Source organism: Mesoplodon bidens (genome assembly GCF_964165515.1).
Source record: "Mesoplodon bidens genome assembly, chromosome: 5".
In the NCBI taxonomy this organism is placed as follows: Eukaryota; Metazoa; Chordata; class Mammalia; order Artiodactyla; family Ziphiidae; genus Mesoplodon; species Mesoplodon bidens.
This window is the reverse complement of record NC_138161.1, coordinates 46,950,129-46,972,105: the sequence shown is the minus strand read 5'-3', so window position 1 is coordinate 46,972,105 and position 21,977 is coordinate 46,950,129. Positions and strand designations below refer to the sequence as shown.

The window sequence follows — 21,977 nt, the reverse complement described above, 5'->3', positions numbered from 1 at the left end:
ATTTTGATATGGATTGCATTGAATCAGTAGATCACTCTGGGGAGAACTGACATCTTAACAATATTGAATCTTCTAGTCCATGAACTTGGTATATCTCCTGATTTATTTAGTTCTTTAATTTTTTAGCAGTGTTTTGCATATTTTAATGTACAGGTTTTGAATTTCTTTTTTTAAAATGTATCTCTAAATAATTAATCTTTTTGTTGCTATTATAAATTAAGCTTTAAAAATTTCATTTCAGATTGTCACTAGTTTATGGAAATAAAATTGATTTTTTAAAATTGAAGTATAGTTGATTTACAATATTATGTTAGTTTCCAGGTGTACAGCATAGTGATTCACGGGGTTTTTTTTGCCAATTATATTCCATTATAGGCTATTTCAAGATTTTGAGTATAATTCCGTGTGCTACACAGTAAATCTTTGTTGCTTATCTACTTTATACACAGTAGTAGTTTGTCTCTGTTAATCCCATACTCCCAATTTTTCCCTCCCCACCTCTCTCTCCCCTTCGGTAACCATAAGTTTGTTTACTGTGTCTGTGAGTCTGTTTCTGTTTTATGATGAATTTGTAATGAATTCATTTCTTTCTGACTTCAGTTAGTATGATATTCTCTAGGTTGCTGCAGGTGGCAATATTTCATTCTTTTTTGGCTGAGTAATATTCCAACGTGCGTGTGTGTGTGTGTGTGTATACCACACACACACACACATATACATACCACGTCTTTTTTTCTTTTTTCTTTTTTTCCGGCTGTGTTGGGTCTTCGTTGCAGCGTGTGGGCTTCTCTCTCTAGTTGTGGCCTGTGGGTTTTCTGTCTCTAGTTGTGGTGTGTGGGCTCCAGGGCACGTGGACTCCAGAGTGCTTGGGCTCCAGAGCGCCTGGGCTCTGTAGTTTGCAGCACACAGGCTCTATCGTTGAGACACGCGGGCTTAGTTGCCCCGTGTCATGTGGGACCTTAATTCCCCGACCAGGGATGGAACCCGCGTCCCCTACATTGGAAGGTGGATTCTTTACCACTGGACCACCAGCGAAGTCCCATACCACATCTCCTTTATCCATTCATTTGTTGACGGACGCTTAGGTTGCTTCTGTGTCTTGGCTATTGTAAATAGTGCTACTATATTATGAACATTGGTGGTGGGGGGGGTGCATGTATCTTTCAAATTACAGTTTTCATCTTTTCTGGATATGTTACCAGGAGTGAGATTGCTGAATCATATGGTAGCTCTGTTTTACAGTTTTCCATAGTGGCTGCACCAATTTACATTCCCACCAGCAGTGTGGGAGGGTTCCCTTTTCTTCACACCCTCTCCAGCATTTATTATTTGTAGATTTTTTGATGATAGCATTCTGACAGCTATGAGGTGATACCTAATTGTAGTTTTGATTTGCATTTCTCTAGTAATTAGTAGTGTTGAGCAAGCATCTTTTCATGTGCCTGTTGACCATCTGTATGTCTTCTTTGGAGAAATGTCTATTTAGGTCTTCTGCCCATTTTGATTAGGTTATTGTTTACAATTGACTTTTGTATATCGACTTTGTGACCATATCTCCCTTACCAGTTCTGGTGGGGGGTTTTGGTTGATTATTTAGCATTTTCTACTCACATGAAAACGTACTGTCCTTGAAAATGATATCTATGGAAGTTCACATTACTCTTATTCAAGTGATGTTATTCAACTTAAAATATTTTTAGAACTTTTTATTCAGAATTTGTTAAAGTTACCAGGCATATAAGAAAAACCCATTTTTATTAGTTATTGGTGGATATCTTGCTCTAATTTTCTTTTCTGCCCTTTTATCTTAATAAACTTAGATCTGTACTGAGGGAGGATATGTTATTTTTTACATGTCTGTTAGACATTAAAGGATAAAAGTTGGTAGGCAGTTAGATGTATGCATCTGAAGTTCAAGGAAAAGGCTATGTAGAGGTGTAAATGTGAATTGTCATATCACAGTTAAAGCTGTAGGACTAGATATGATCACCTAAAGGGGTTGACAGAAGTCCAGCAATTCTTGGAAGAAAACTTGAGAAGGTCTGTAAAAGGTTTGAGGGGTGCCCTGAGCTCAAGAATCTGTTCCCCCTTGGGGAACATGTTAAGAATACTACTGCTTGACTGTCAATTCGTGTATGAGCCACCTGCCTGCATGAAATGCTTTAAGTTAATTTTTTAAAATTCCTTGTCACAGTTTTAAAGAGTGTAAATATATTTCACAGGAAATTGAGTCATTATAAGGTCAGTGATGCCTGTATACACTGTTTTTCCTTTTGAATCATTTGAACAGTTATTACTTGGAATTTTTTTTTCTCTCCGGAGTAATGTGAGTTTTTCATCATTAAACATTCTAGTCATCATTTTAGATTAATTTAATGCCCAGTTTGGTATATTATTATGATTCTTTTACCTACATTGTAAATATTATTGACTTCATGAATCACACCAAATATCTGCTTTTCTTTGATTCCTAGGCAAATACTGTGGTCTGGGGTTGCAAATGAACCATTCAATTGAATCAAAAAGCAATGAAATTACAGTGCTGTTCATGAGTGGAATTCATGTTTCTGGACGAGGATTTTTGGCTTCATACTCGGTTATAGATAAGCAAGGTAATTTTCACTTTATATCATGATTCCCACATTTTACAGTTTCTGAAAACAAAAATGCAATGTTTTCTTTGAGTACCTGTTATCTGAGTTTGGAATAGTGTAGGAAGACTGAACAGTTAATACCACATACATAAATCTGACAAAATTAGATCAGTTTCAGAATTTTTAAAATTAAGTATATTAACTTTATATAAAGTCTTTTTATGTACTTACCTTTCCTTAGTAGAAGAAATATTGAGTTTTCCACCTTTATAAGATTGGAACACAAATGATAATAAATTTTAAAAATCTATCATTGGGGCTTCCCTGGTGGCGCAGTGGTTGAAAGTCCGCCTGCCAGTGCAGAAGACAGGGGTTCGTGCCCCGGTCCGGGAAGATCCCACATGCCGTGGAGCGGCTGGGCCCGTGAGCCATGGCCGCTGAGCCTGCGCATCCGGAACCTGTGCTCTACGGCAGAAGAGGCCACGGTGGTGAGAGGCCCGCGTACTGCAAAAAAAAAAAAAAAAAAATCTGTCAGTTACTGTATCAATTTAAAGCTTTATTATCCACAGTTTACCACTTCATCTTCCTGTGTTAAAAACCATATTACCATTCTTTTCAAAGAAGAGACTTGCATAGCACCAGGAGTAACCTGGAGAGTGTTCTCTGAGACACTACAGGATAAACATGAGATATTTTCTAGATTGTTAATATTTAGAATCTGAAGGGGGGAATTAAAAGCAAGGCTATTAAGTGAAATAGATACATACTATCTGTCTCATTAAAGTTTCATTGAGTGTGAGAGAGGAGAGCTGTTCTGTGTGAAAAAAGGTCTACTTTCCTTTAATTTCTAAGCTATGGAACAAGGTTTGAAGACTAATAAAATCCCTCAGAGTGAAAAAGAAAACTCATTTGAATGGAATAATAGAAAGAAAAGAACTGGAAATGTTATGCTAAATGAACAATTAATATATTTGACAGAACTAGGAAAACTAAGGCAGTGTGGTGTTGTAGAAGGGGCACTAAGTAGCCCTGGAATCAAAGCCTGCCTTTGCCATGCACTAAGCAGGTGACCTCTGACCAGTCATTTCACCTCTGTCAGTTTCATCTGGAAATGGGTTAGTTGTGAGGACTAAATCTAATAATACATGTTTAGTGTCTGTAGGCACATAACATAGTAGGCAGAAGACAAATGTTAGTTTCCCCCCTTTCACTACTGTACACACACACACACATCTCACTTTCCCCACTCCTGCCCTGCCTGCCACCATCAGAAGAGTAAGGTAGAAAACACAGAGTGAAATGATAGCTTTCCATCCTTTCGGTTTTACTTTGTGAAAGTCTTGGGTTAATGGGTGAGAGGGTAGAAGATAATTAATTTGCTTCTTATTCTTCTTAAGTTTCTTGGTCGCAGTATCAGGTTAAATTATTTATTTTACATTTTCATATTTTCCCCTTTCTCTCTTTGTTATTTATTGAGTTAAAGGTTTCTGGAAAATAATATCTCCTCTTTACCAAAAATTTTCTTACATTGGATATTTAAATTATGGAGCTTTTGATCCACGGAAACCTAAATGCCCTTATTAGAGTTTCTTAAGAATTGACAATCATCTCAGATACCACAATCAGTATGTTGTAGACTTATATACATCTATGCCAGATTTTAAATGGCTATGTCACTATTTTAGATGACTCTTAGCTTCCAAAGATTTTTTCGAAATATCCACCTTAATCAGGAACTTCCTTATAGTAACACTTTCCAAAGTCATAATCATCTTGGGAAATCCTCATCTCACAGCTTGCTCCTGAATTTTTTCTTAATGTTTTTGTGCATTCTTACCCATCCATCAAGCATTTGTTTCATTTGAAGTGAATTGGCTAAATTCAAGAGAACACTGGTTGAATTTCATATTACTTCTTCTTGGGTGGCCTTTCAGACATAATTTCTTGTAATGGCTCATTCATTTGAAGGCTGGTGTGCTTTGGTTGAGAGTCTCAGTTTGTTTCCATCCAGGAAACTTAGCTGCCACACTGAATTCCATGAATACTTTCAAGGAACATCACTACATGTCCCCAGCTTAATAACCTAGTTAACGGTTTAGAGTATTTGGGAATGAAAAAGTTGTGAAAAATCTTGCTTCACTGGCTTCCTCATTTGTTAAACTGTCACAAAGACTTGTTAACGTTATAGTGTGATGTGTGGTTGATACAGCCATGATTTTGTGTAAGATAGACTAATTTTCATTACTTCTTATAAGAGCCTATTGCAAAATTATATTCCCTTCAGTGCCTTATTTCCTGCAATAGGCCTGGCCCCGGGAAAACAGCAGTAAATGAGACAGACGCAATCACACCTTCACAGGGCTTACAGTACAGGGTTGGAAAAAGGCATTAAACACATGGTTACTTAATTGCAGTTATAATAAGTATGATGAAGGAAACATTCAAATAAGGGTGCAGGGAGTAGAAGATTGGTGAAGAGCAAAGCTCTCCTGAAGAAACCACTTCTGAGCCCAGAACCAAAGGAACCAAAGGATTAATTGGAGGTTCCAGACATACAGGGAAGAACATGGTAGGGAAGAGAGCAGCAGGTGCAAAGGCCTTAGGGTGGGAAGGAGCTTTGGAGGAACTGGAAAAATAACCAGCACAGCTGGGGTGAAATGAATGAGTGGTGAGTTAAGTCACATTATTCAGGGCCTTGCAGAAAATGTAAGGGTTGGAGTTTTATCCCCAAAAAAGTGCATGGAAGCTGTTAGAGCAGAGTAGTGATGTGACTGGATTTATGTTTTTGTTTTTACGATTCCCTGATCTGTGAAGAAAGGGCCAAAGAGAGAGAAGAATTGTAGGGAGGCCAGGTAAGAGGCTGTTTAGAGGGGGACTGGATCAGAGGTGACCAAATTAAGAGATCTTGCTATAAAAGTAGCTCCAGAATTAGGCCAGATTCTAATTTAATTCTTTTTAAAGACTTTTGAACCAGACATATCTTCTACAGGGAAACATTTCAAAGGATTAATATTCATTCTACCTGAGTTCATGTTGAAGTAAGAGGCTTCAGACACAAAGAAGCTTCTTGGATGAGGTGCTGAGCTGCTACAGTGCCTCGGTGATGTCTGGGGCACTGTACCTGGTGTGCTCTTCACTTTAGGGTCTAGTTTTTATAACTTTTATGGTTTTATTCCTCTCTGTTATTTTTAATGATCTTTGAGCAGTAGTTTCCAGTCTTTTACATTGACAATTACTGCTTTTAATTTTCACCCGTAAACCTCATTTTTGAAAGATTTTATCCACCAGTGAAAGGAAGTTTTCCTGTTTCTATTGGGTAGCAAAGAAAGACAGATAAAAATATTAATCAACACTTCAGTAATAATTAGAGGATTGGTAATTTACTCTGAGTTGGTATAATTCCATCAGATTCAAACTAGACTTTCTGAAATTGAAATTTTCATCTGAAAATTGAAGATGTACGTGGATCCTAGACATATCCTGGGCAACATATTAGCAACCACTGTTTAGAAGTTCTGTAGAGAGAAACTCCTTAGTTACTGCTGGTCTTACTGAGAGAGGCAAAGCCAGCCACTCACAAGTCCAGACTCAGTAACTCAGATCTTTTAATCCAGAATAATAAATGATACCGACATTTTCATTCTAAAATGTAAATGTAAAAAACAGCATTTACCACTGGACTTGAAAAATAAAATAAATTTTATAGGGGATTTGCTCTAAATTCCTGGTTTTGAATCTGTTCAACATTAACCAGTTTCTAAGAAAAGCTCAACATTTCTAGGATGACTCTGGGCAATAATTTTTTAGGTAATTTTAGTTACGGAACAATGAGCTCAGAAGGCATGTCTGCATTTGCATTGATAGCTTCAGGTCTTTTAAGGCAGCCTCTGTTTGTTATGTGCCATCAGTTTGGGGCGGGGTGTGTATCTGTGTGTGTGTGCACATATATATGTATATGACCAGCTGAAAAGTGATAGTTGATATTCCTTTTTTAGAACATGAATTATCACTTAAAAAGTAATGTTAAACCTCATTACTTCAAATTTTACCAATCCAGAATTTTGTATTGGTCACTCTAAAGTTTGCCTTTATTTTTTTTAGGAAAAACAGGAGCTAGTTTAAAATTACATGTGAAATAAAATGATCCAATGTAGATGTATTAACATGCTGCCTAATTGGAACTCATAAACACTTGTTTATTCATTGCCTCCTGACAATGTGCTTAGGACTTGGGAACAGCTGAGCCTGACAAATATTCCCATTTGACAGGGTTATTATTGCTATATGCTGGGTTATTTTTAGACTTAACACCAATAGTATAAAAGGTTTTAATTGCTACATTCTTTAACCACATTTTTTTTTGCAAATATTTTCCATTTCTTCCAGCTTCCATCAGATTATATTAACTTGTAAATGAAACATAGGGGCGGAATAGAGAACTCCTTTCTAATAGAGTCCAGATTTCTGTAACTGGTTGTTTTTTTCCTGCATGGAATGTTTTTGGTTTTGAAAATAGAGTATGAATTCCTTAGATTGTTTGCTACCTTAATTGTACAGTAATTTTATAGGATCCTTTCTGTTTTGAGTGCTACACTTAGCTATGTTTCTATTTTTAGTTTTTCTGTTGTGTTCCTAATTTTTGTTGTTGTGTCTGGCAAACGTTTTAAAACTTTTAAACTATTTAGTAAGATTTTATTAATGAAGTCTCAGTTTACTTGCATATTTTTAGATTTGTCTTTATTTTATACACAAATGAATATGTATAGTGTTTGTGTGTATACATGCAGAAAAATATCTGTATTTTGATGTCAATTTGTACAACAAAGGTACTGATGAAAAAAGTGTTACCAATTTTGCAGAGAAATTTATAAACAGAATTAATTCGTTAAGGTGGTATAACCCAAAGAGGCAATTCACCTTTATGAGACAGAGTTTATTTCAGACTGACAGAAAACCTCAAGAGCGCCTTAATGATTTTAAGTGTTTTCTATGTGTTTTGGGTTTTTTTTTAGTAAGTTAGCAATTCTTTTAAGGGGCTAAGTATGTGTTTGTGCTATCTTGTGCTATCTGGGGGACAAATTCATTCACTGCTACTCTTACTAAGATATTATTAGTGTCCTCGATACTAGGTTACAAAAGAATTTTAATGTGTCTTACAATCTTTAATATTTTTAATGTCTCATATTTTAGTATAACATGTCTTATGTTATTTTAATATGTCTTATAATGTCTTTTAATATGTCTTATATTCATTTTTTAGTATATAGGAATTTAGGTGTGGAGAGAGTTTGATCTATCCATATGTAGCTTGTAGCCTTTTTGACTTATTGCTTAGGCAACTGAGCCATGCCTACATCATCTGTGAAAAAAAAAATTGACTATTTTCATCTGAGAAAATTTTTCCTGAGCTCCTGCTGTGGACTCAGCTTCCATAGATGGCATTGTAATATTTCTAAGAGAAACAAGATTTAATCTCTATTCTCAGTATGTAAAAGGAGATTAGATGTAAAATACCACATAAATTATCTGCCACTTAGTAAATGTTAGTTGATGCTGAATCACGATAAATTATGTTTTATTATATATGTAAATTTCCCTTCACTAGATTGCACATGGTACAAATCAGTGCCAGGTTCCTATTGTGGAAACAAGGAATTATTCCCAAGGTCACACAATAATATTGACACAAGAATTTAGCAGAAAGATGAGCCTTGTCCCACATCCTCTAGCTCTTGAACAAAGTAGCTATCTGTACACCTACAATGCAAGCTTGCTGACAAAGTGAGAATCGGGAAAGAATGACCTCGGGTCCCTTCAGTTTCTGGGGAATTTGTTATTTAAAAGAATTTCAGAGCAAATAAAAGAGAAGAATTTGTAGTATACATTGTCTTGCTTCGTGTATTTTCTTCTTTCTGGTAAAAAAATATAATTACTTAGTTACAGTGCTTTATGCTTCCTTGAGTTAGAATAAATAAAGGCATTTAAGCATCCCTTCCCTCAGAAGTAAATGGCTTCAACTGCACAAAAATTATACCCTACAGCTAATATAGTTGGTGATATACTCTTGTAAGTGATGGGTACTGACACTGCTGAGAGTCTTTTTTCAATTTATTCAAGAGCACAAAACAGAGTATTAATTGGGGGAAAATCTAAATCTCTTTCACAATCCTTTAATCTCAGAAATAGACTGCTGTCAATCAAAAATATTTCTTAGTAGCCAGTATGCTGATATTTTTTATTATTTGTGAACTTCTAAAATATTTATCATTTTCATGGTATTACATGTGGGTTAACATTAGGTGTCATGTTTTAAAAAATATTTCATGGAATAACTATGAAGTTCCCAAGCCTATGCAGTTATTATGTATTAGAAAAAATTTTAGTTGTACTTTAAATAAAACCCTGTGTATAGGATATCAATTATGCCTCATAGTAATATTGCTAACTAAGTTAGAGCCGTCTTAGAAAATCTGATGTTGATGTCTTCATTAAGAAAACCCTGAAATCTGCTATCCTCTTGTTGATTATTGGCTCATCTTTGTTTTCGTGGTTTTCTTGTGCTCTTCCTCACAGTCACATAATCCTGCCTTCAAAACCCCACGGAGGCCTGCCTCCTCTTTAAAGCCCTCTGAGGTTAAGGAAGGCAGATGTTAGAGCAGCTCTTTTTTATAGGGATTATGATCACACTCACTTTGGGTTAGACTGTGCTGCTAAAACTAGTGTAGAATGTGCACTGTAGATGCCACCTCTTCTTTGGGCCGCGCGGGGGGAAAAGAGGGAATAGAGTGCTGTGAGCTTCAGCAGCATCCCTGAGGGCGTTCTGCATACTACTGCTGCCATTCCCTGTTGTCCAGAGCACCCAAATGAAGTTCACAGTATATTTGGCGTTTCGTGTAGTAATGTATATGTTATAAGTATTCTTTTGTATGTATTAAATATTGGAGTAAAATTACCAAAAAAAATAATTCCCATGCAGAAGCTCTTACTTGAGAACTGAGTGAATTATATACTGCTCTTCACTGTGAACATATATCACTGATTTTTAGTACTGTGTGCCGTGTTAAAGTGGATCCAGCTTGATAATTGAGCTGACAGTGAGTACTTTATCAATACTTATTATTATAATCACTGCCCTAAGCACTTTACGTGGAATGCATACTTTTAACTAGCGCAGGTCAGAAACCTTCAAGTTATCTTTGACTCTTTGTCTCAAACTTCACATCCATCAACCACCTCTCTGAATATATATGTACGTATATCTGAATTTGACTACATCTCTTGGCCTCCACTGCTACACTAGTTCACGTTACCATCAACTTTTACCTCAATTATGGCAAGAGATTCCTCCCTGACCTTTGTTTCTGCCCTTTCTCCCCTTCAGTCTACTCTCAACCCAGTGATCAGTGTGATCCTATTAAATTGAAGGTCCCATCTCATTCTGCCCAGTGTCCTTACCTCCTGGACACCATTAGGATATGGCTTCTCATGACTCGTTTGGCTTCATCTCTTACTTGTCTTCCCCTTGTTCACTCTGGCCTCAACAATGCTGGGCACGCTTCCTCCTGAGGGCCTTTGTGATTCCCTTTGACTGTTCTCCGTTATCCACATACCTGATACCTCACTCCCTCACCTATTTTAGAGTTTTATTCAAATGCTTCCTTCTCAGTAAGGCCTACCCTGACCACTCTACTTAAAATTGCAACCCCTTAACTTTCCCTAACTTCCTTCCTTTATTTTTCTAGCGTATTTATTACCGACTAATACACTATATATTTTTCTTATTTACATTGTCTATTTTTTCTTACCCCCACAGGAGGTACACTTCATATATGCAGGGATTTTTGTCTGATTGTTCTTTGCTCCATCTATAGCACCTAGAAGAACACCTAATCATAATACATAGTTATTAAAAACTTGTTGAATGCATGAACAAATGAATAAATAAACAAACTGCCAATCCTGGCTCTGTCTTTTACTAAGCTTATTTCATCCATCAATGCAACTGTGCTGTATATGAAAGGAAATTATTACTACTTCTATGATAGCTTCTTTTTCTTTCTTGTTTTTAAGATTTTAATAATAGTTTTATTGAGATAATTCGCATACCGTACAATTCATCTACTTAAAATATACAGTTCATTGATTTTCAGTATATTCAGGGTTGTGCAGTCATCACCACAGTCAATTTTAGACCGTTTTCATCACCACAAAAGAAACCCTGTAGTCAGTAATAATCAAGTAATAATCACTCCCCATTCGCTAATCTTTAACCCCCTCCAGTCCTAGGTTACCACTGATCTACTTTTATCTCTCTAGATTTGCCTATTCTGGATATTTCATATAAATGGAATCACGTAATATGTGCTATTTTGTGACTGGCTTCTTTCACTTAGCATGTTTTCAAAGTTGATCCATGTTGTAGCCTGTATGAGCACTTATTTTTTATGGCCAGGTAATATTTCATCTTATGAATATACCACTTCTTTCACATTTTGTTTACCCATTCATCAGTTGATGAACATTTGTGTACACGTGTTGTATGGACACATGTTTTAAATTTTCATGGGTATATACCTGGTAGTGGAATTGCTGGGTCATATGGTACCTCTGTATTTACCCTTTTAAGGCACTGACAGACCATTTTCCAAAGCAGTTGCACCATTTCACAATTCCACTAACAATATATGAGGGTTCCAGTTTCTCCACATCCTTGCCAACACTTGTTATCTGTTTTTTTGATTCTAGTCATCCTAGTGGGTATAAAGTGGTATCTCACTGTAATTTTTATTATTATTTCCCTGATACTTATTCATGTTGAGTATCTTTCCATGTGCTTATTAGCCATTTGTATATCTTCATTGGAGAACTGTCTATTCAGATCTTTGCTCCTTTTAAAATTGGGTTAGGGACTTTCCCGGTGGTCCAGTGGTTAAGACTCCCGAGCTCCCAATGCAGGGGGCCTGGGTTCGACCCCTGGTCAGGGAACTAGATCCTACATGCCACAACTAAAGATCTGGCACAGCCAAATAAATAAATAAATATTTTTTTTAAAAATTGGGTTATTTGTCTTTTTAATGTCTAGTTGTAATAATTCCTTATGTATTCTGAATACTAGATCCTTATCAGCTATATGCTTTGCAAATATTTTCTGTCATTCTTTGGCTTATCTTTCTCTTTCATAATATCATTCTTTGAAGCACAGCAATTTTAAATTTTGATGAAATCAGTTTATGTGTTTTTATGTATTTGCTTATGCTTTTGGTGTCATATCTAAGAAACTATTGCTTAATCCAAAGTCAAGATTTATACCTATATTTTCTTCTAAGTGTTTTATAGTTTTAGCTCTTGAATTTAGATCCACCTTGAGTTAACTTTTATATATGATCTGAGGTAGGGATTTGGTTTCTTTCTTTTGCATGTGGATATCCAGTTGTCCCAGCATCATTTGTTAAAAAGACTATTTTTACCCCCATTAAATTGTCTTGGCACCCTTGTTGAAATCAATGACTGTAAATTTCAGGATTTATTTCTGGACTCTCAGTTCTATTCCATTCATTATGATAACTTCTTGTACATTGCTGTGAGAAGTTTGAGTCAGATGGTTCCCTTTGAGTTGCATTCATCTTGCCTAGGCTGTGTTCTTATTAACTGGGCGCCTTATTAGTAATAGTGATTTTCTGGAAGGCTGTTTACTTGGGAGAAGCTTTCTAGAAAGACACACTTTAAAGTTTCTCAATTCCCTGCTTAATTGATGTTTTCTTTGCCTTCATGGAGTTGTAAAGGTCAAAATCTCTAATTGTGACTTTCTTTCTTTTTCTTTTGTCTTCTTGGCTCTCCTTAATAGCTTTCCATTTTGAGTTCATATTTTCCTCTTAGGGAGCTGTTTTGAGCCCCCATGGAATTTGAGAGCAAGGTCAAGTGAATTGCGTACATTTGTGCAAAATCTGGAGTTTCAGCACTGCATGGGCTTTATTATAATAAAGCCCTCTTCTAATCAAGTATATCCATAGTTGACTAGGACTCTGGCATGTAGCCTGAAGGTAATAGGGCCAGCTGGCAGTCTTCTTATGGCTTGAATGCCATGTTGGACCACACAGGTACCTTTTCATCCGAGGCTATTAATCTTAGAAGTTCAGTTTCTAATCGTAGAAGTTGGAAACTCTTCTGGTGGAACAGGAAAGTAGAAAATCAGTTCTTATTGATGCTGTGTAAAGATTGCCAGGAATATCTATAGAATACAGGTAACTCAGTTTGTCTGCTTTTCCTAGTCAGTTAACCAGGTGATAGTGAACCTCTAACCAGGCATGTATCCTCTTAAACTCCTAAAATACAGATTTAACTTAATCATCATTCGAGTACCTGTACTATGTAGATATTCATCCATGTAATCTCTCTCAAAATACCACTTTCTTATTAGTTTAACAGTTATTATGCTGTAGTTCTTTCAAGACACATACCAGTTGGATAATAAACACATCATTTTTCTTCAGAATTGTAAAATAGAATAATCAGTTATTCTGTGCTTGCCATTGATTTAACAAATATTTGTACACCTTCAGTGTGCTGGGAAGAATGCGAGATGTTATCTCTGTCAGTGTATTGGGAACCCTCGGCACAGTGTTTGTCTAGCATTTATAGGTGAAATCACTCACCCTTGTGATTGGCTTAGGACCTTCTTCCAGGTTTTCCCCCTACAGGTTAGTCCATGATTGGACTTAGCCAAACATGCTAACAATCAAACTTTTATTCATCCACTTATTCAATAAGTGTTGATAGAAAACCTCCTGTTATGCCATAGGCTGTGATTGCTGCTGGCAGTACAAAGGTGAAGACTGACAGCCGCAGTCACACTACCCATGGGCTAGGCATCATAAAACGATGTTGCTTATTAACACTAAAATGATTGCAACAGATCAGTCTTACGTGACACATGGTACTGTGAGAACATCTAATAGTCATCCATTCGTTAAGCCAAATAGCCCTAAGTGCCTACTGTGTGCTAGCACAGTCTGACTTGCGAAGATCAGGAGCAGCTTCCGAGGGGATGCGACAGTTAAGCTGAGATCTGGAGAGGAGTGAGCCAGGCGAAGAGAGAGTGGAAGCGCCTTCCTGGCCGAGAGCACAGAGGAAGAGGAAGAAAGCTGGTATGACAAGAGGCCAAGACAGGAGCAAAACCAGACTGAGGTCGGACCTTGTGGGCTATGTTGAAGACTTTGCCCTTTGTCCTAAGAGCAGGAGGAAACCACTGAAATGTTTGAACCAGAAGCCACCTTTTTACACAAGCCTGTGACCTAGGTCTTAATTAGACAAGGTTAGCTCTTACACAGATTTGATTTTGAGATAGGAAATGTTAAAACTTTAAAGTTCTGTCTTATGCAGAGTGTGCTTTAGAATTACCTGGAGGACTTGTTAAAATAGCTTTTTGGGCCCCACTGCCAAGAGATGCTGTACGTCTAGATGGTGTTCAAACAAATTTTGAATTTCTAGTAACTTCCCAGAAGATGCTGCCACTGCTGGTCCACAGAATTAACTCACCTTTCATTTGTTATTGTTTTCCTCATGCGTAACCAGCAAAGGATCATTTTTAGTCATATAGTAACAGAAATATTTGCTTCAGAAGCTATCAATATATTTTATAGAAGCTACTTCAGGGCTATAAATTATACTTATCTGTGTACTGTCCATGTGTATGATAACGTGATTCTGTGAGGCGATGTGGTGTATTCAATATTGGGCAGACATAGCCCCAGAAGTCCAGATACTTAAAATCAAAGAAATTGGGATTACCAAAAGCTTACAAAAAGTTAAAGTACTACCTTGATAGCTGTTAAGATTTTGAAATTTAGAACAGTATGATTTGGGTTTGGAAACACTTGGTGTTTCAGTAAGAATAAACCTATTATTATTGAATCAGTTTTTTATTTTTGTTTTTCTAGATCTAATTACTTGTTTAGACACTGCATCCAGTTTTTTGGAACCTGAGTTCAGGTATGACCGTATTTGTGACTTTTTTTTTTCTTAAATGTTACTCTTCATCTACTTCATCCTCATCTTATGTACTTAAGGTTAATGTACATGGTGTGACTCTTAATCATTGTTCTGAGACATCAGTAAACCAGAGCTTATGTAAAACCATTGAGTTGCCATGTTTAAATTTTGCCTTAACTTTTAGCATTTGAATCTTCTCCACAATGGAAGTATAATTTGGATATACTTTAAAAGTAGGACTAGTCACTCTTCAAAATCTGTCAAAACTCCTAATAAAGGTAGAAGAGCCATTTATCTTCGCTCAAAAAGAAGTCACAGGATGGTTTAGGCTGTTAGGGAATTCCTCACTGTTCTTACCCAGGTGGCATTTTTATTAATACTACCATTTCCCTGCTTTACACCCTTGTCTCTTGCTTGGACTAGGATTAACTTGTAATTGGTTTCCCTTTTCTAACCTTTGCTGGCTTTTTTCTGCCATTCACATTCTGCCAAGTTATTTTCTAAAATCTGTATTCGATCACTCCCCTGCTTTGAAATCTTCAGGAGCTACTTATTATGACAAAATGCCATCCCTATTCCTTAGCCTGGTTTTCAGGGTCCTTCACGAGTAGTCTTTGGGCCATTTTTCTAGTCTCACGTTAACATACTCATGTTGAAATGTCCCTGAATTATTTATACTGCTCTGAGCTCTCAGAACTTTTGTCTGGAATCACTTTATTCTTCTCTGTTTAGCAAATTCATTCTCATCTTTGAAGACCCATCTCACTCACCTCCCCAACTTGCTACTGCTCCCCAAAGAGCCTTCATTTTGTCTTCAGGAATGGTTCTCTCCCTGTGGGCTGGTGGGGATCTTCAGCCCTCGTGGGGGGGTTGTGGTCAGCAGAGGTAACCCTGGTATCGGTGTATGTCACACGGCCCTGCCAGAGGATCAGCTGTCTTGGACCCTCCACTCTCCAACTCCGTCGTCACCACCCACACGCAAGCTGCTGTCCTTTCTCGCCTGGACTTGCCTAACAGTGTCCTATCCTCCACTCATGGTCCTTACAGTCTCTTTTCTTTCCAGGAGCCAGAATAACTTTTTTAAAAAAATAAAAATCAGATTATATGTATAGACCATCAAAATCCTTTGTTGACTTCCTCTTTTTACTTAGAAATATACTCCAAGACTCCTCACCACAGCCCCCCTGGCTTCTGCATGATCTGACCCCTGTCCCCTGTTCCAAGCTTCTCTCAGACTAACTTTACCTTTCTCACCGCACTCTACCTGCACTGGTTGTCCTCGGTTCCAGACACACACAGGCCATCCTGCCTCAGGGACATGCTTTTCCTTCTGGTTTTGGTACACATCCCTGCACTGTTCCAGTAACAGCCGGTGGTTCTCTGCTGAGGCTTCCCCTCCTCAGAGCCCCGTCCACTGACTGAGGCAGTGCAGAGCCCTGCATATGAACACAAACTCTGGAGCCCATCTACCACGACACAACTGTGTGACCTGGGCACACAGCTCATCAGTTTCCTCATCTGTAAAATGAGGATAATAATAATACCTACCATGTAGGGTTCTTATGTGGATGACTTGAAGTATACTTAGAATGTTGCCTGGGACATAGTAAGTTTGCTGAATGTTTGTATTACTTTTATTAAGTTAGATTCCTCCCGGCTATTTCATAGAGTGCCTTTTCTTTGTAGCATAATCATCTTCTAATCTAATTAATCATAATCTAATTAATCTAAAGTATCCATTTAATGTTCTCTCCCACCACGGGAATGTAAACCCAGTGAGGATGGCACCATATTTGCTTGGTTGACCTTTGTAAACCCAGTACCTAGCACAGCCCAGCACTTAACAGACAATGTAATAGACATTCATGTAAATGTGTTAAGTGGGTAGGTGGATGAGTGAGTGAGTAAATAAATGAATGCCAAACATTTTTTAAAAATCGACTTAAATTTGATCAATAGAGAGTTGGTGAAATAAATTGAGGTTCATCCACAAAGTCAAATGTAGCTATTAAATATTATGAATAGCTCTTACAGTAGAAATATGTCTGCCATTCATTATGAAGCAAAATAAAGCAGTATATAGAATATGAAATAATTTTTGTATATATGTATGTGAAGACGTGTAAATGGAAGAAAATCTTAAGGGCTTTTTAGAAGTGGTGGTTCTCTCAGAGTGGTGAGATTATGGTATTTACATTGAACTGAAAACTGGGTAAGTGACATTTTTTGGTCTTTTTCCCCAGAAAGTACAGCACTATATACCCTTTAACTTGTTTTTATTTCACAGCAAGTACTGCCCAGCTGGTTGTCTGCTTCCTTTTGCTGAGATATCTGGAACAATCCCTCATGGATATAGAGATGTGAGTTGGATATAGACTTATGTTAAAGTGATGATAAAACTTCATTTTTTAAACTCCTTCATAGATAGATGTGTAATCTATTGTATATCTTTATCTTGATTTTTATTTTCTAGGAATTACTTCTTTTTAGTAATATGTAACATTTTGTTGTTTTTCTTCTGCTAAGAATCTGTTCTGTGTTGTATCATCAATAATCTATCCCATGTTTATTAAGAAAACTGCCCAGATCAATTAATTTCTAGAGGAAGAAATATAAGTGTCTTGTTTATGAATTATCAAAAGAAAATTTAAAACTAATCTTTTATCTTTCCTCCCTGAAGTCCTCACCATTGTGCATGGCTGGTGTGCATGCAGGCGTAGTGTCAAACATTTTGGGTGGCCGGATTAGTGTCGTAATTAGTAAAGGCATCCCGTACTATGAAAGTTCTTTGGCTAACAACGTAACGTCTGTGGTGTAAGTATATATGCTGTTTATAATAAGCGTGTTGCACGGGGTGGGATAGGGTTGAGTTAGACCTGAGCAGCATCACTGTTGATGGTGTTCATGAAATAACCTTTGTGTGATAAGGACAAACGTTGATGGTGTTCATGAAATAACCTTTGTGTGCTCGATATCTGAGTGTATTGACGAGTGCAGGCAAGGTCTTGCTATCTTGGCTTGTTCTCTGTCAGAAAGGTCGGTAGTCATTTGGAAGAGTGATTTGTTTCTTCTTTTCTAAGTGTTGAAAGAGCCCAGGGTGAGTCTAGAAGTATATTGCCAAATCCTTACTTCATTTTAAAGATCAGAAGGCATAACTAACTACTCTGTTCTTTATAGCCTGTGTGGCCCATGATGGATTAGGCTAATTGAAACGCTTTGAATATAAATCAAATTTTGACATAAATCAGAGATAGTATAATGAATCCCTCTCATCCCAAGAGAATATTTTAAGAATGTATTTTCATGGTATTTATGATCTACTGTATTACAAAACATAGACTAGGCATCAAAAGCAGGAGAAATTGAAACATTGAATAGAAGTGTAGTACGAGTGATCTGTTTGTAAATCTTGCATCTTAGACATGCTCGGTCCTGCAGACAATAAGCGTAATTGAAGCCAGCTTCTCTTCAGGTCCTAGGCCAGTTTCATTCAGAAGGCAAGAGTGTGATCCATACTCAAGACAGTATAAAGCAGGAGGCAGCAAACTTTTTCTGTAGAGAGCCAGCTAACAGATATTTCAGACTTTATGGGCCACATGTCTGTCACTCATTCTTTTTTGTTTTATTTACAACTTTTTTTAACTATGTAAAAACTGTTCTAAGCTTTCTGGCCATACAAAAAAGGCCATGCATGGGCTGTCATTTGCTCATCCCTGCTCTGTAGTCGGCTACCTTTCCTTCCTGTCGTTTCTTCTGGATGATTTTATGCAGATCGTTTCATTCCTTTCCACTGTTATACCTTTAGAAAGAATTTTTTTTCATGAGTTCTCTCTTTCATATTTAAAAAAACGGACAGGTTGCATCCACTTGTGATGGTTTGAGCGTTGTGCTAAAGGCAGGAGCATACACTGATGATTTTATCCCTCCAAATTCCTTAGGGCCCTTTGACCTGCCATATGGTGAACTAATAACTAATAATCCCACCCCTCCACTCTCCCCAAGCTCCTATTCTGCCAGTTACTTTAAAATTCAAATGCAATGCTACATTGTAACTCTGAAACTTTTTCTTAGATACATTGATTTCCTGTAACAAATGCAGTCTCTCTTAGTAGTAGCCAGCTTTTCTTCTGTTTGCCCCAGGAAGTTTGAGCCTCTTTCTATGAGAATTACACTTTTCATTATATATTCCCAAAAAGCAATTGCCACAGAAACACTTTAGGATTCAATTTATTTCATGAAAAAGTACATATTGAAGGTTGGATGGATGCACTTGCATAATCATGTATGAAACTAGGCACTAGATACTTGTAGAGAAAATGGATTATGCTGTCTAATATATAGCCATAGACCGTTCTTAGTGAAATAAAAACAAAAGAAAGCTTTGCTAACACAAATATGAGGAAATCATGTGGTTATATGAGTGTCACCAAAAAAGTCTTTCTCTCTTTCAGGGGACACTTATCTACAAGTCTTTTTACATTTAAGACAAGTGGTAAGCCTCTCATGGACTTTATAACTTATCATAATTTGTATAATAGCCAATATTTTTTGAACACTGTACATCAGGCACTTTGCCAATTGCTAGGTTGAGTTTTGGGTTTTGGGTTTTTTTTTTGCACTTTCTCATTTAGTTATCACGAATAACTCTATGAGGTAAAATAGGTGCTTAATAATTTAATGAATGGAATAAACTGGAGGTTTTATATTAATAGGGAAATGATCATGTAAGCATGGAAGTTACCTTAGAAAAAGGGAATTTTGAATATGTCTGAAGTAATTAACTCAATCAACAGAAAATATTGAGTGCCTTTTTTCATTTGTCAGGCACTGTTCTGGTGCTAGTGAAACAAAAATGAGCAGAATAAACAAAATTGTGCTTTCCTGGAGCATACATTCTGGAAGTGAGAGATTGACAATAAACAGCGGATAAGTAAATGAATGTTTATAACATCCTGTTTACAATATTATAAAAGATGTAGAAAATAAGGCAAGGAAAGAGGACAGGCAGTTCAGAAGGGACAGGTTCGAAGTTTAATGTGGGTTGGGGCAGGCCTCATGGAGAATGTGACATCTGAGCAAACACCTGGAGGAGGTAAGGGAGCGAGTTGCCCTCTGGGGAGAGTATCCCAGGGAGAGGGTAATGTGTTGCCATTAAGCTAGTGATTACTGCTGTGAATAAATACGTCTGTACGTTCTCTGATGAGACAGGAAGACATAGACCCAAGAAACATTTGCATACTTTTGAAACCCTCTAGTACAGTATATTGTCAGCATAGCGTATGTTAATTAAAGGAACAATTAGAGTTTCCAATGAGCAAGTGTTTAGAGATTTTTGAGTTTATATCTGGAAACCAAATTACTTTCTTCTTTGTTTCAGGTTGCTATGGAACACTGGGCATGGAATCTGGCGTGATTGCCGATGCTCAAATAACGGCATCATCTGTGCTGGAGTGGACAGACCACACAGGGCAAGAGAACAGCTGGAAACCCGAAAAGGCCAGGCTGAAAAAACCTGGACCTCCTTGGGCTGCTTTTGCCACTGATGAATATCAGTGGTTGCAAATAGATCTGAATAAGGAAAAGAAGATCACAGGTTAAGAGACATAATTTTCTAGATGGTTTATAATCCTAATTTCATTTGGAAACCTGGTGACATCTAAGAATTTCATAGAAAATTAGGTCACTGCAAATTTAATTATATAGTTTTAAGTTTAGTGTACTGGTGTTAATTTGACCGAAGTTGGTTTTATAAGGCATGGCAAAGGAGAGGAGTTGGTATTTGATTCTTACTAGCGTTTCTTTTCATTGTAAAGAGATTCTTTTAAGGTTGTGTTTCAGTAAAGGGATCTTGCGACATCTGAAATAACCATCTCCTATAGTCATTAAGAGAAATTTGTGTTCAAGGAGTCCATTTTAAGTGCTACAAGTAATATTCCATATGTGCCAAGTATAAATTTAATTATTTAGAGCAACTTAACAAATGGTCAGAATAATTGGTTAGGATTGGTGTAGATAATTTTGTTAAAGATTTATTTTGCTTTGGTTCTAAAAATAATACCAGTAATCTTTAATCTATTCATTCCCCGGAAGTCATTCTTTCTCAGTAGGTGAACTATATTTTGCAGTGTCGTGAACACAAGCTGCCAAAATACAATAGTCCTTTCCTTACCTGTGCCCATCATTCTTCTTGTCTCTACAAGGGAGCAAAGCCAAGGATTTAGTTACCATTACGATGAAACCGTGTACTTAGATATGGTAATGTGCCAGAGACAAAAATGTTTCAACAGTACATTTTAGATGTTAATGCTTCAGTGAAGAACAAACTTCAAAGATCAGACCGTGAGCACTAACGAAAGGACCTCTCCATTCCCAGGCATTGTAACCACCGGCTCCACCATGGTGGAGCACAATTATTATGTGTCAGCCTACAGAATTCTGTACAGTGATGATGGGCAGAGATGGACTGTGTACAGAGAGCCTGGTGTGGAGCAGGATAAGGTAAAATGATTACCAGAGTATTTTTAAAGAACATTAAAAAAGGGGATGGGGGGGGATAGGTGGCCTTTGCCAAAAGCCACAGAAGCTCTTCCTGTGTGATATAAAAATTAAATATCATTTGGTCTTACTCTGCCCTCTTCTGGTTATTTTAGGTAGTGTTAGTTATTGGCCTTACCCTTCTACCTGTGGTTAGGAAATTCTCAGTGCTTCTAGGTCCCTTTTGATGATTGTAAGGGTAAGTACTTTCCTGATGTTTTTTTCCAGTGCATTTTAATTCACTTGTTTAAATAATTCATTAAGAAATAATAAAAAGGAACTTTAATTTCTTGTCCTTAAAAAGCTTTTCTTATCAATCCACAGAATGATGGAGAGCCTAACTTGTTCCTGGATTTCTACTCTAGGCCAGCGGGGGTGGGGACAAAGGAGCTAACGGTAGAAGGGCATTAAATTGTAGGATATTATAGAAAGGTCACGTCAAGATCACCTCACCAACTTGTGTCGTAGAAAACAACTTTATTTCCACCTGAAGAATTTCCTTAACTTCTGTGGTAATAATGAACTCTTGTTTTAGTTAGCAAAAAATGACAATGCTTAGGGGTAGAGAGCAAGTAGGTAGAGGTGGCTGTCAACTAGAGGTTTGTTACTTTCACCTGGGCTCCTGGACCTTGAGCCGCCCACCACAAGGGGTCCCTGTCCCCAAGGAAGGTGGATGCCTGCCTCTCATCTGGAATTGAAATTGTGAGCACATTTTTTCAATGAAACCTCCCTGTGAGTTCTGTTGCAGTTTTATGATACTATCAGTTCTCTACCATACACGTGATATGCTAATACATTTTCACTTGCCACTTTTCTCATCTCTCTGTTCAAAAAACTCCAGGGATTCCCTTTAGTCTTTCA

General features: G+C 37.2%; 1 protein-coding gene across 1 annotated transcript in view; it reads left to right on the top strand.

The window, feature by feature from the left end:
- The window catches only part of DCBLD2 (discoidin, CUB and LCCL domain containing 2), a 96,709-nt gene that overhangs the window by 55,843 nt on the left and 18,889 nt on the right, over positions 1–21,977 (top strand). Inside the window, exons 3-9 of the mRNA XM_081234377.1 lie at positions 2,475–2,612; positions 14,531–14,582; positions 16,870–16,942; positions 17,263–17,396; positions 19,034–19,074; positions 19,960–20,175; positions 20,956–21,080. Of these exons, the coding sequence (XP_081090503.1) occupies positions 2,475–2,612; positions 14,531–14,582; positions 16,870–16,942; positions 17,263–17,396; positions 19,034–19,074; positions 19,960–20,175; positions 20,956–21,080 (779 nt within the window). The remainder of the gene's footprint in view (positions 1–2,474; positions 2,613–14,530; positions 14,583–16,869; positions 16,943–17,262; positions 17,397–19,033; positions 19,075–19,959; positions 20,176–20,955; positions 21,081–21,977) is intronic.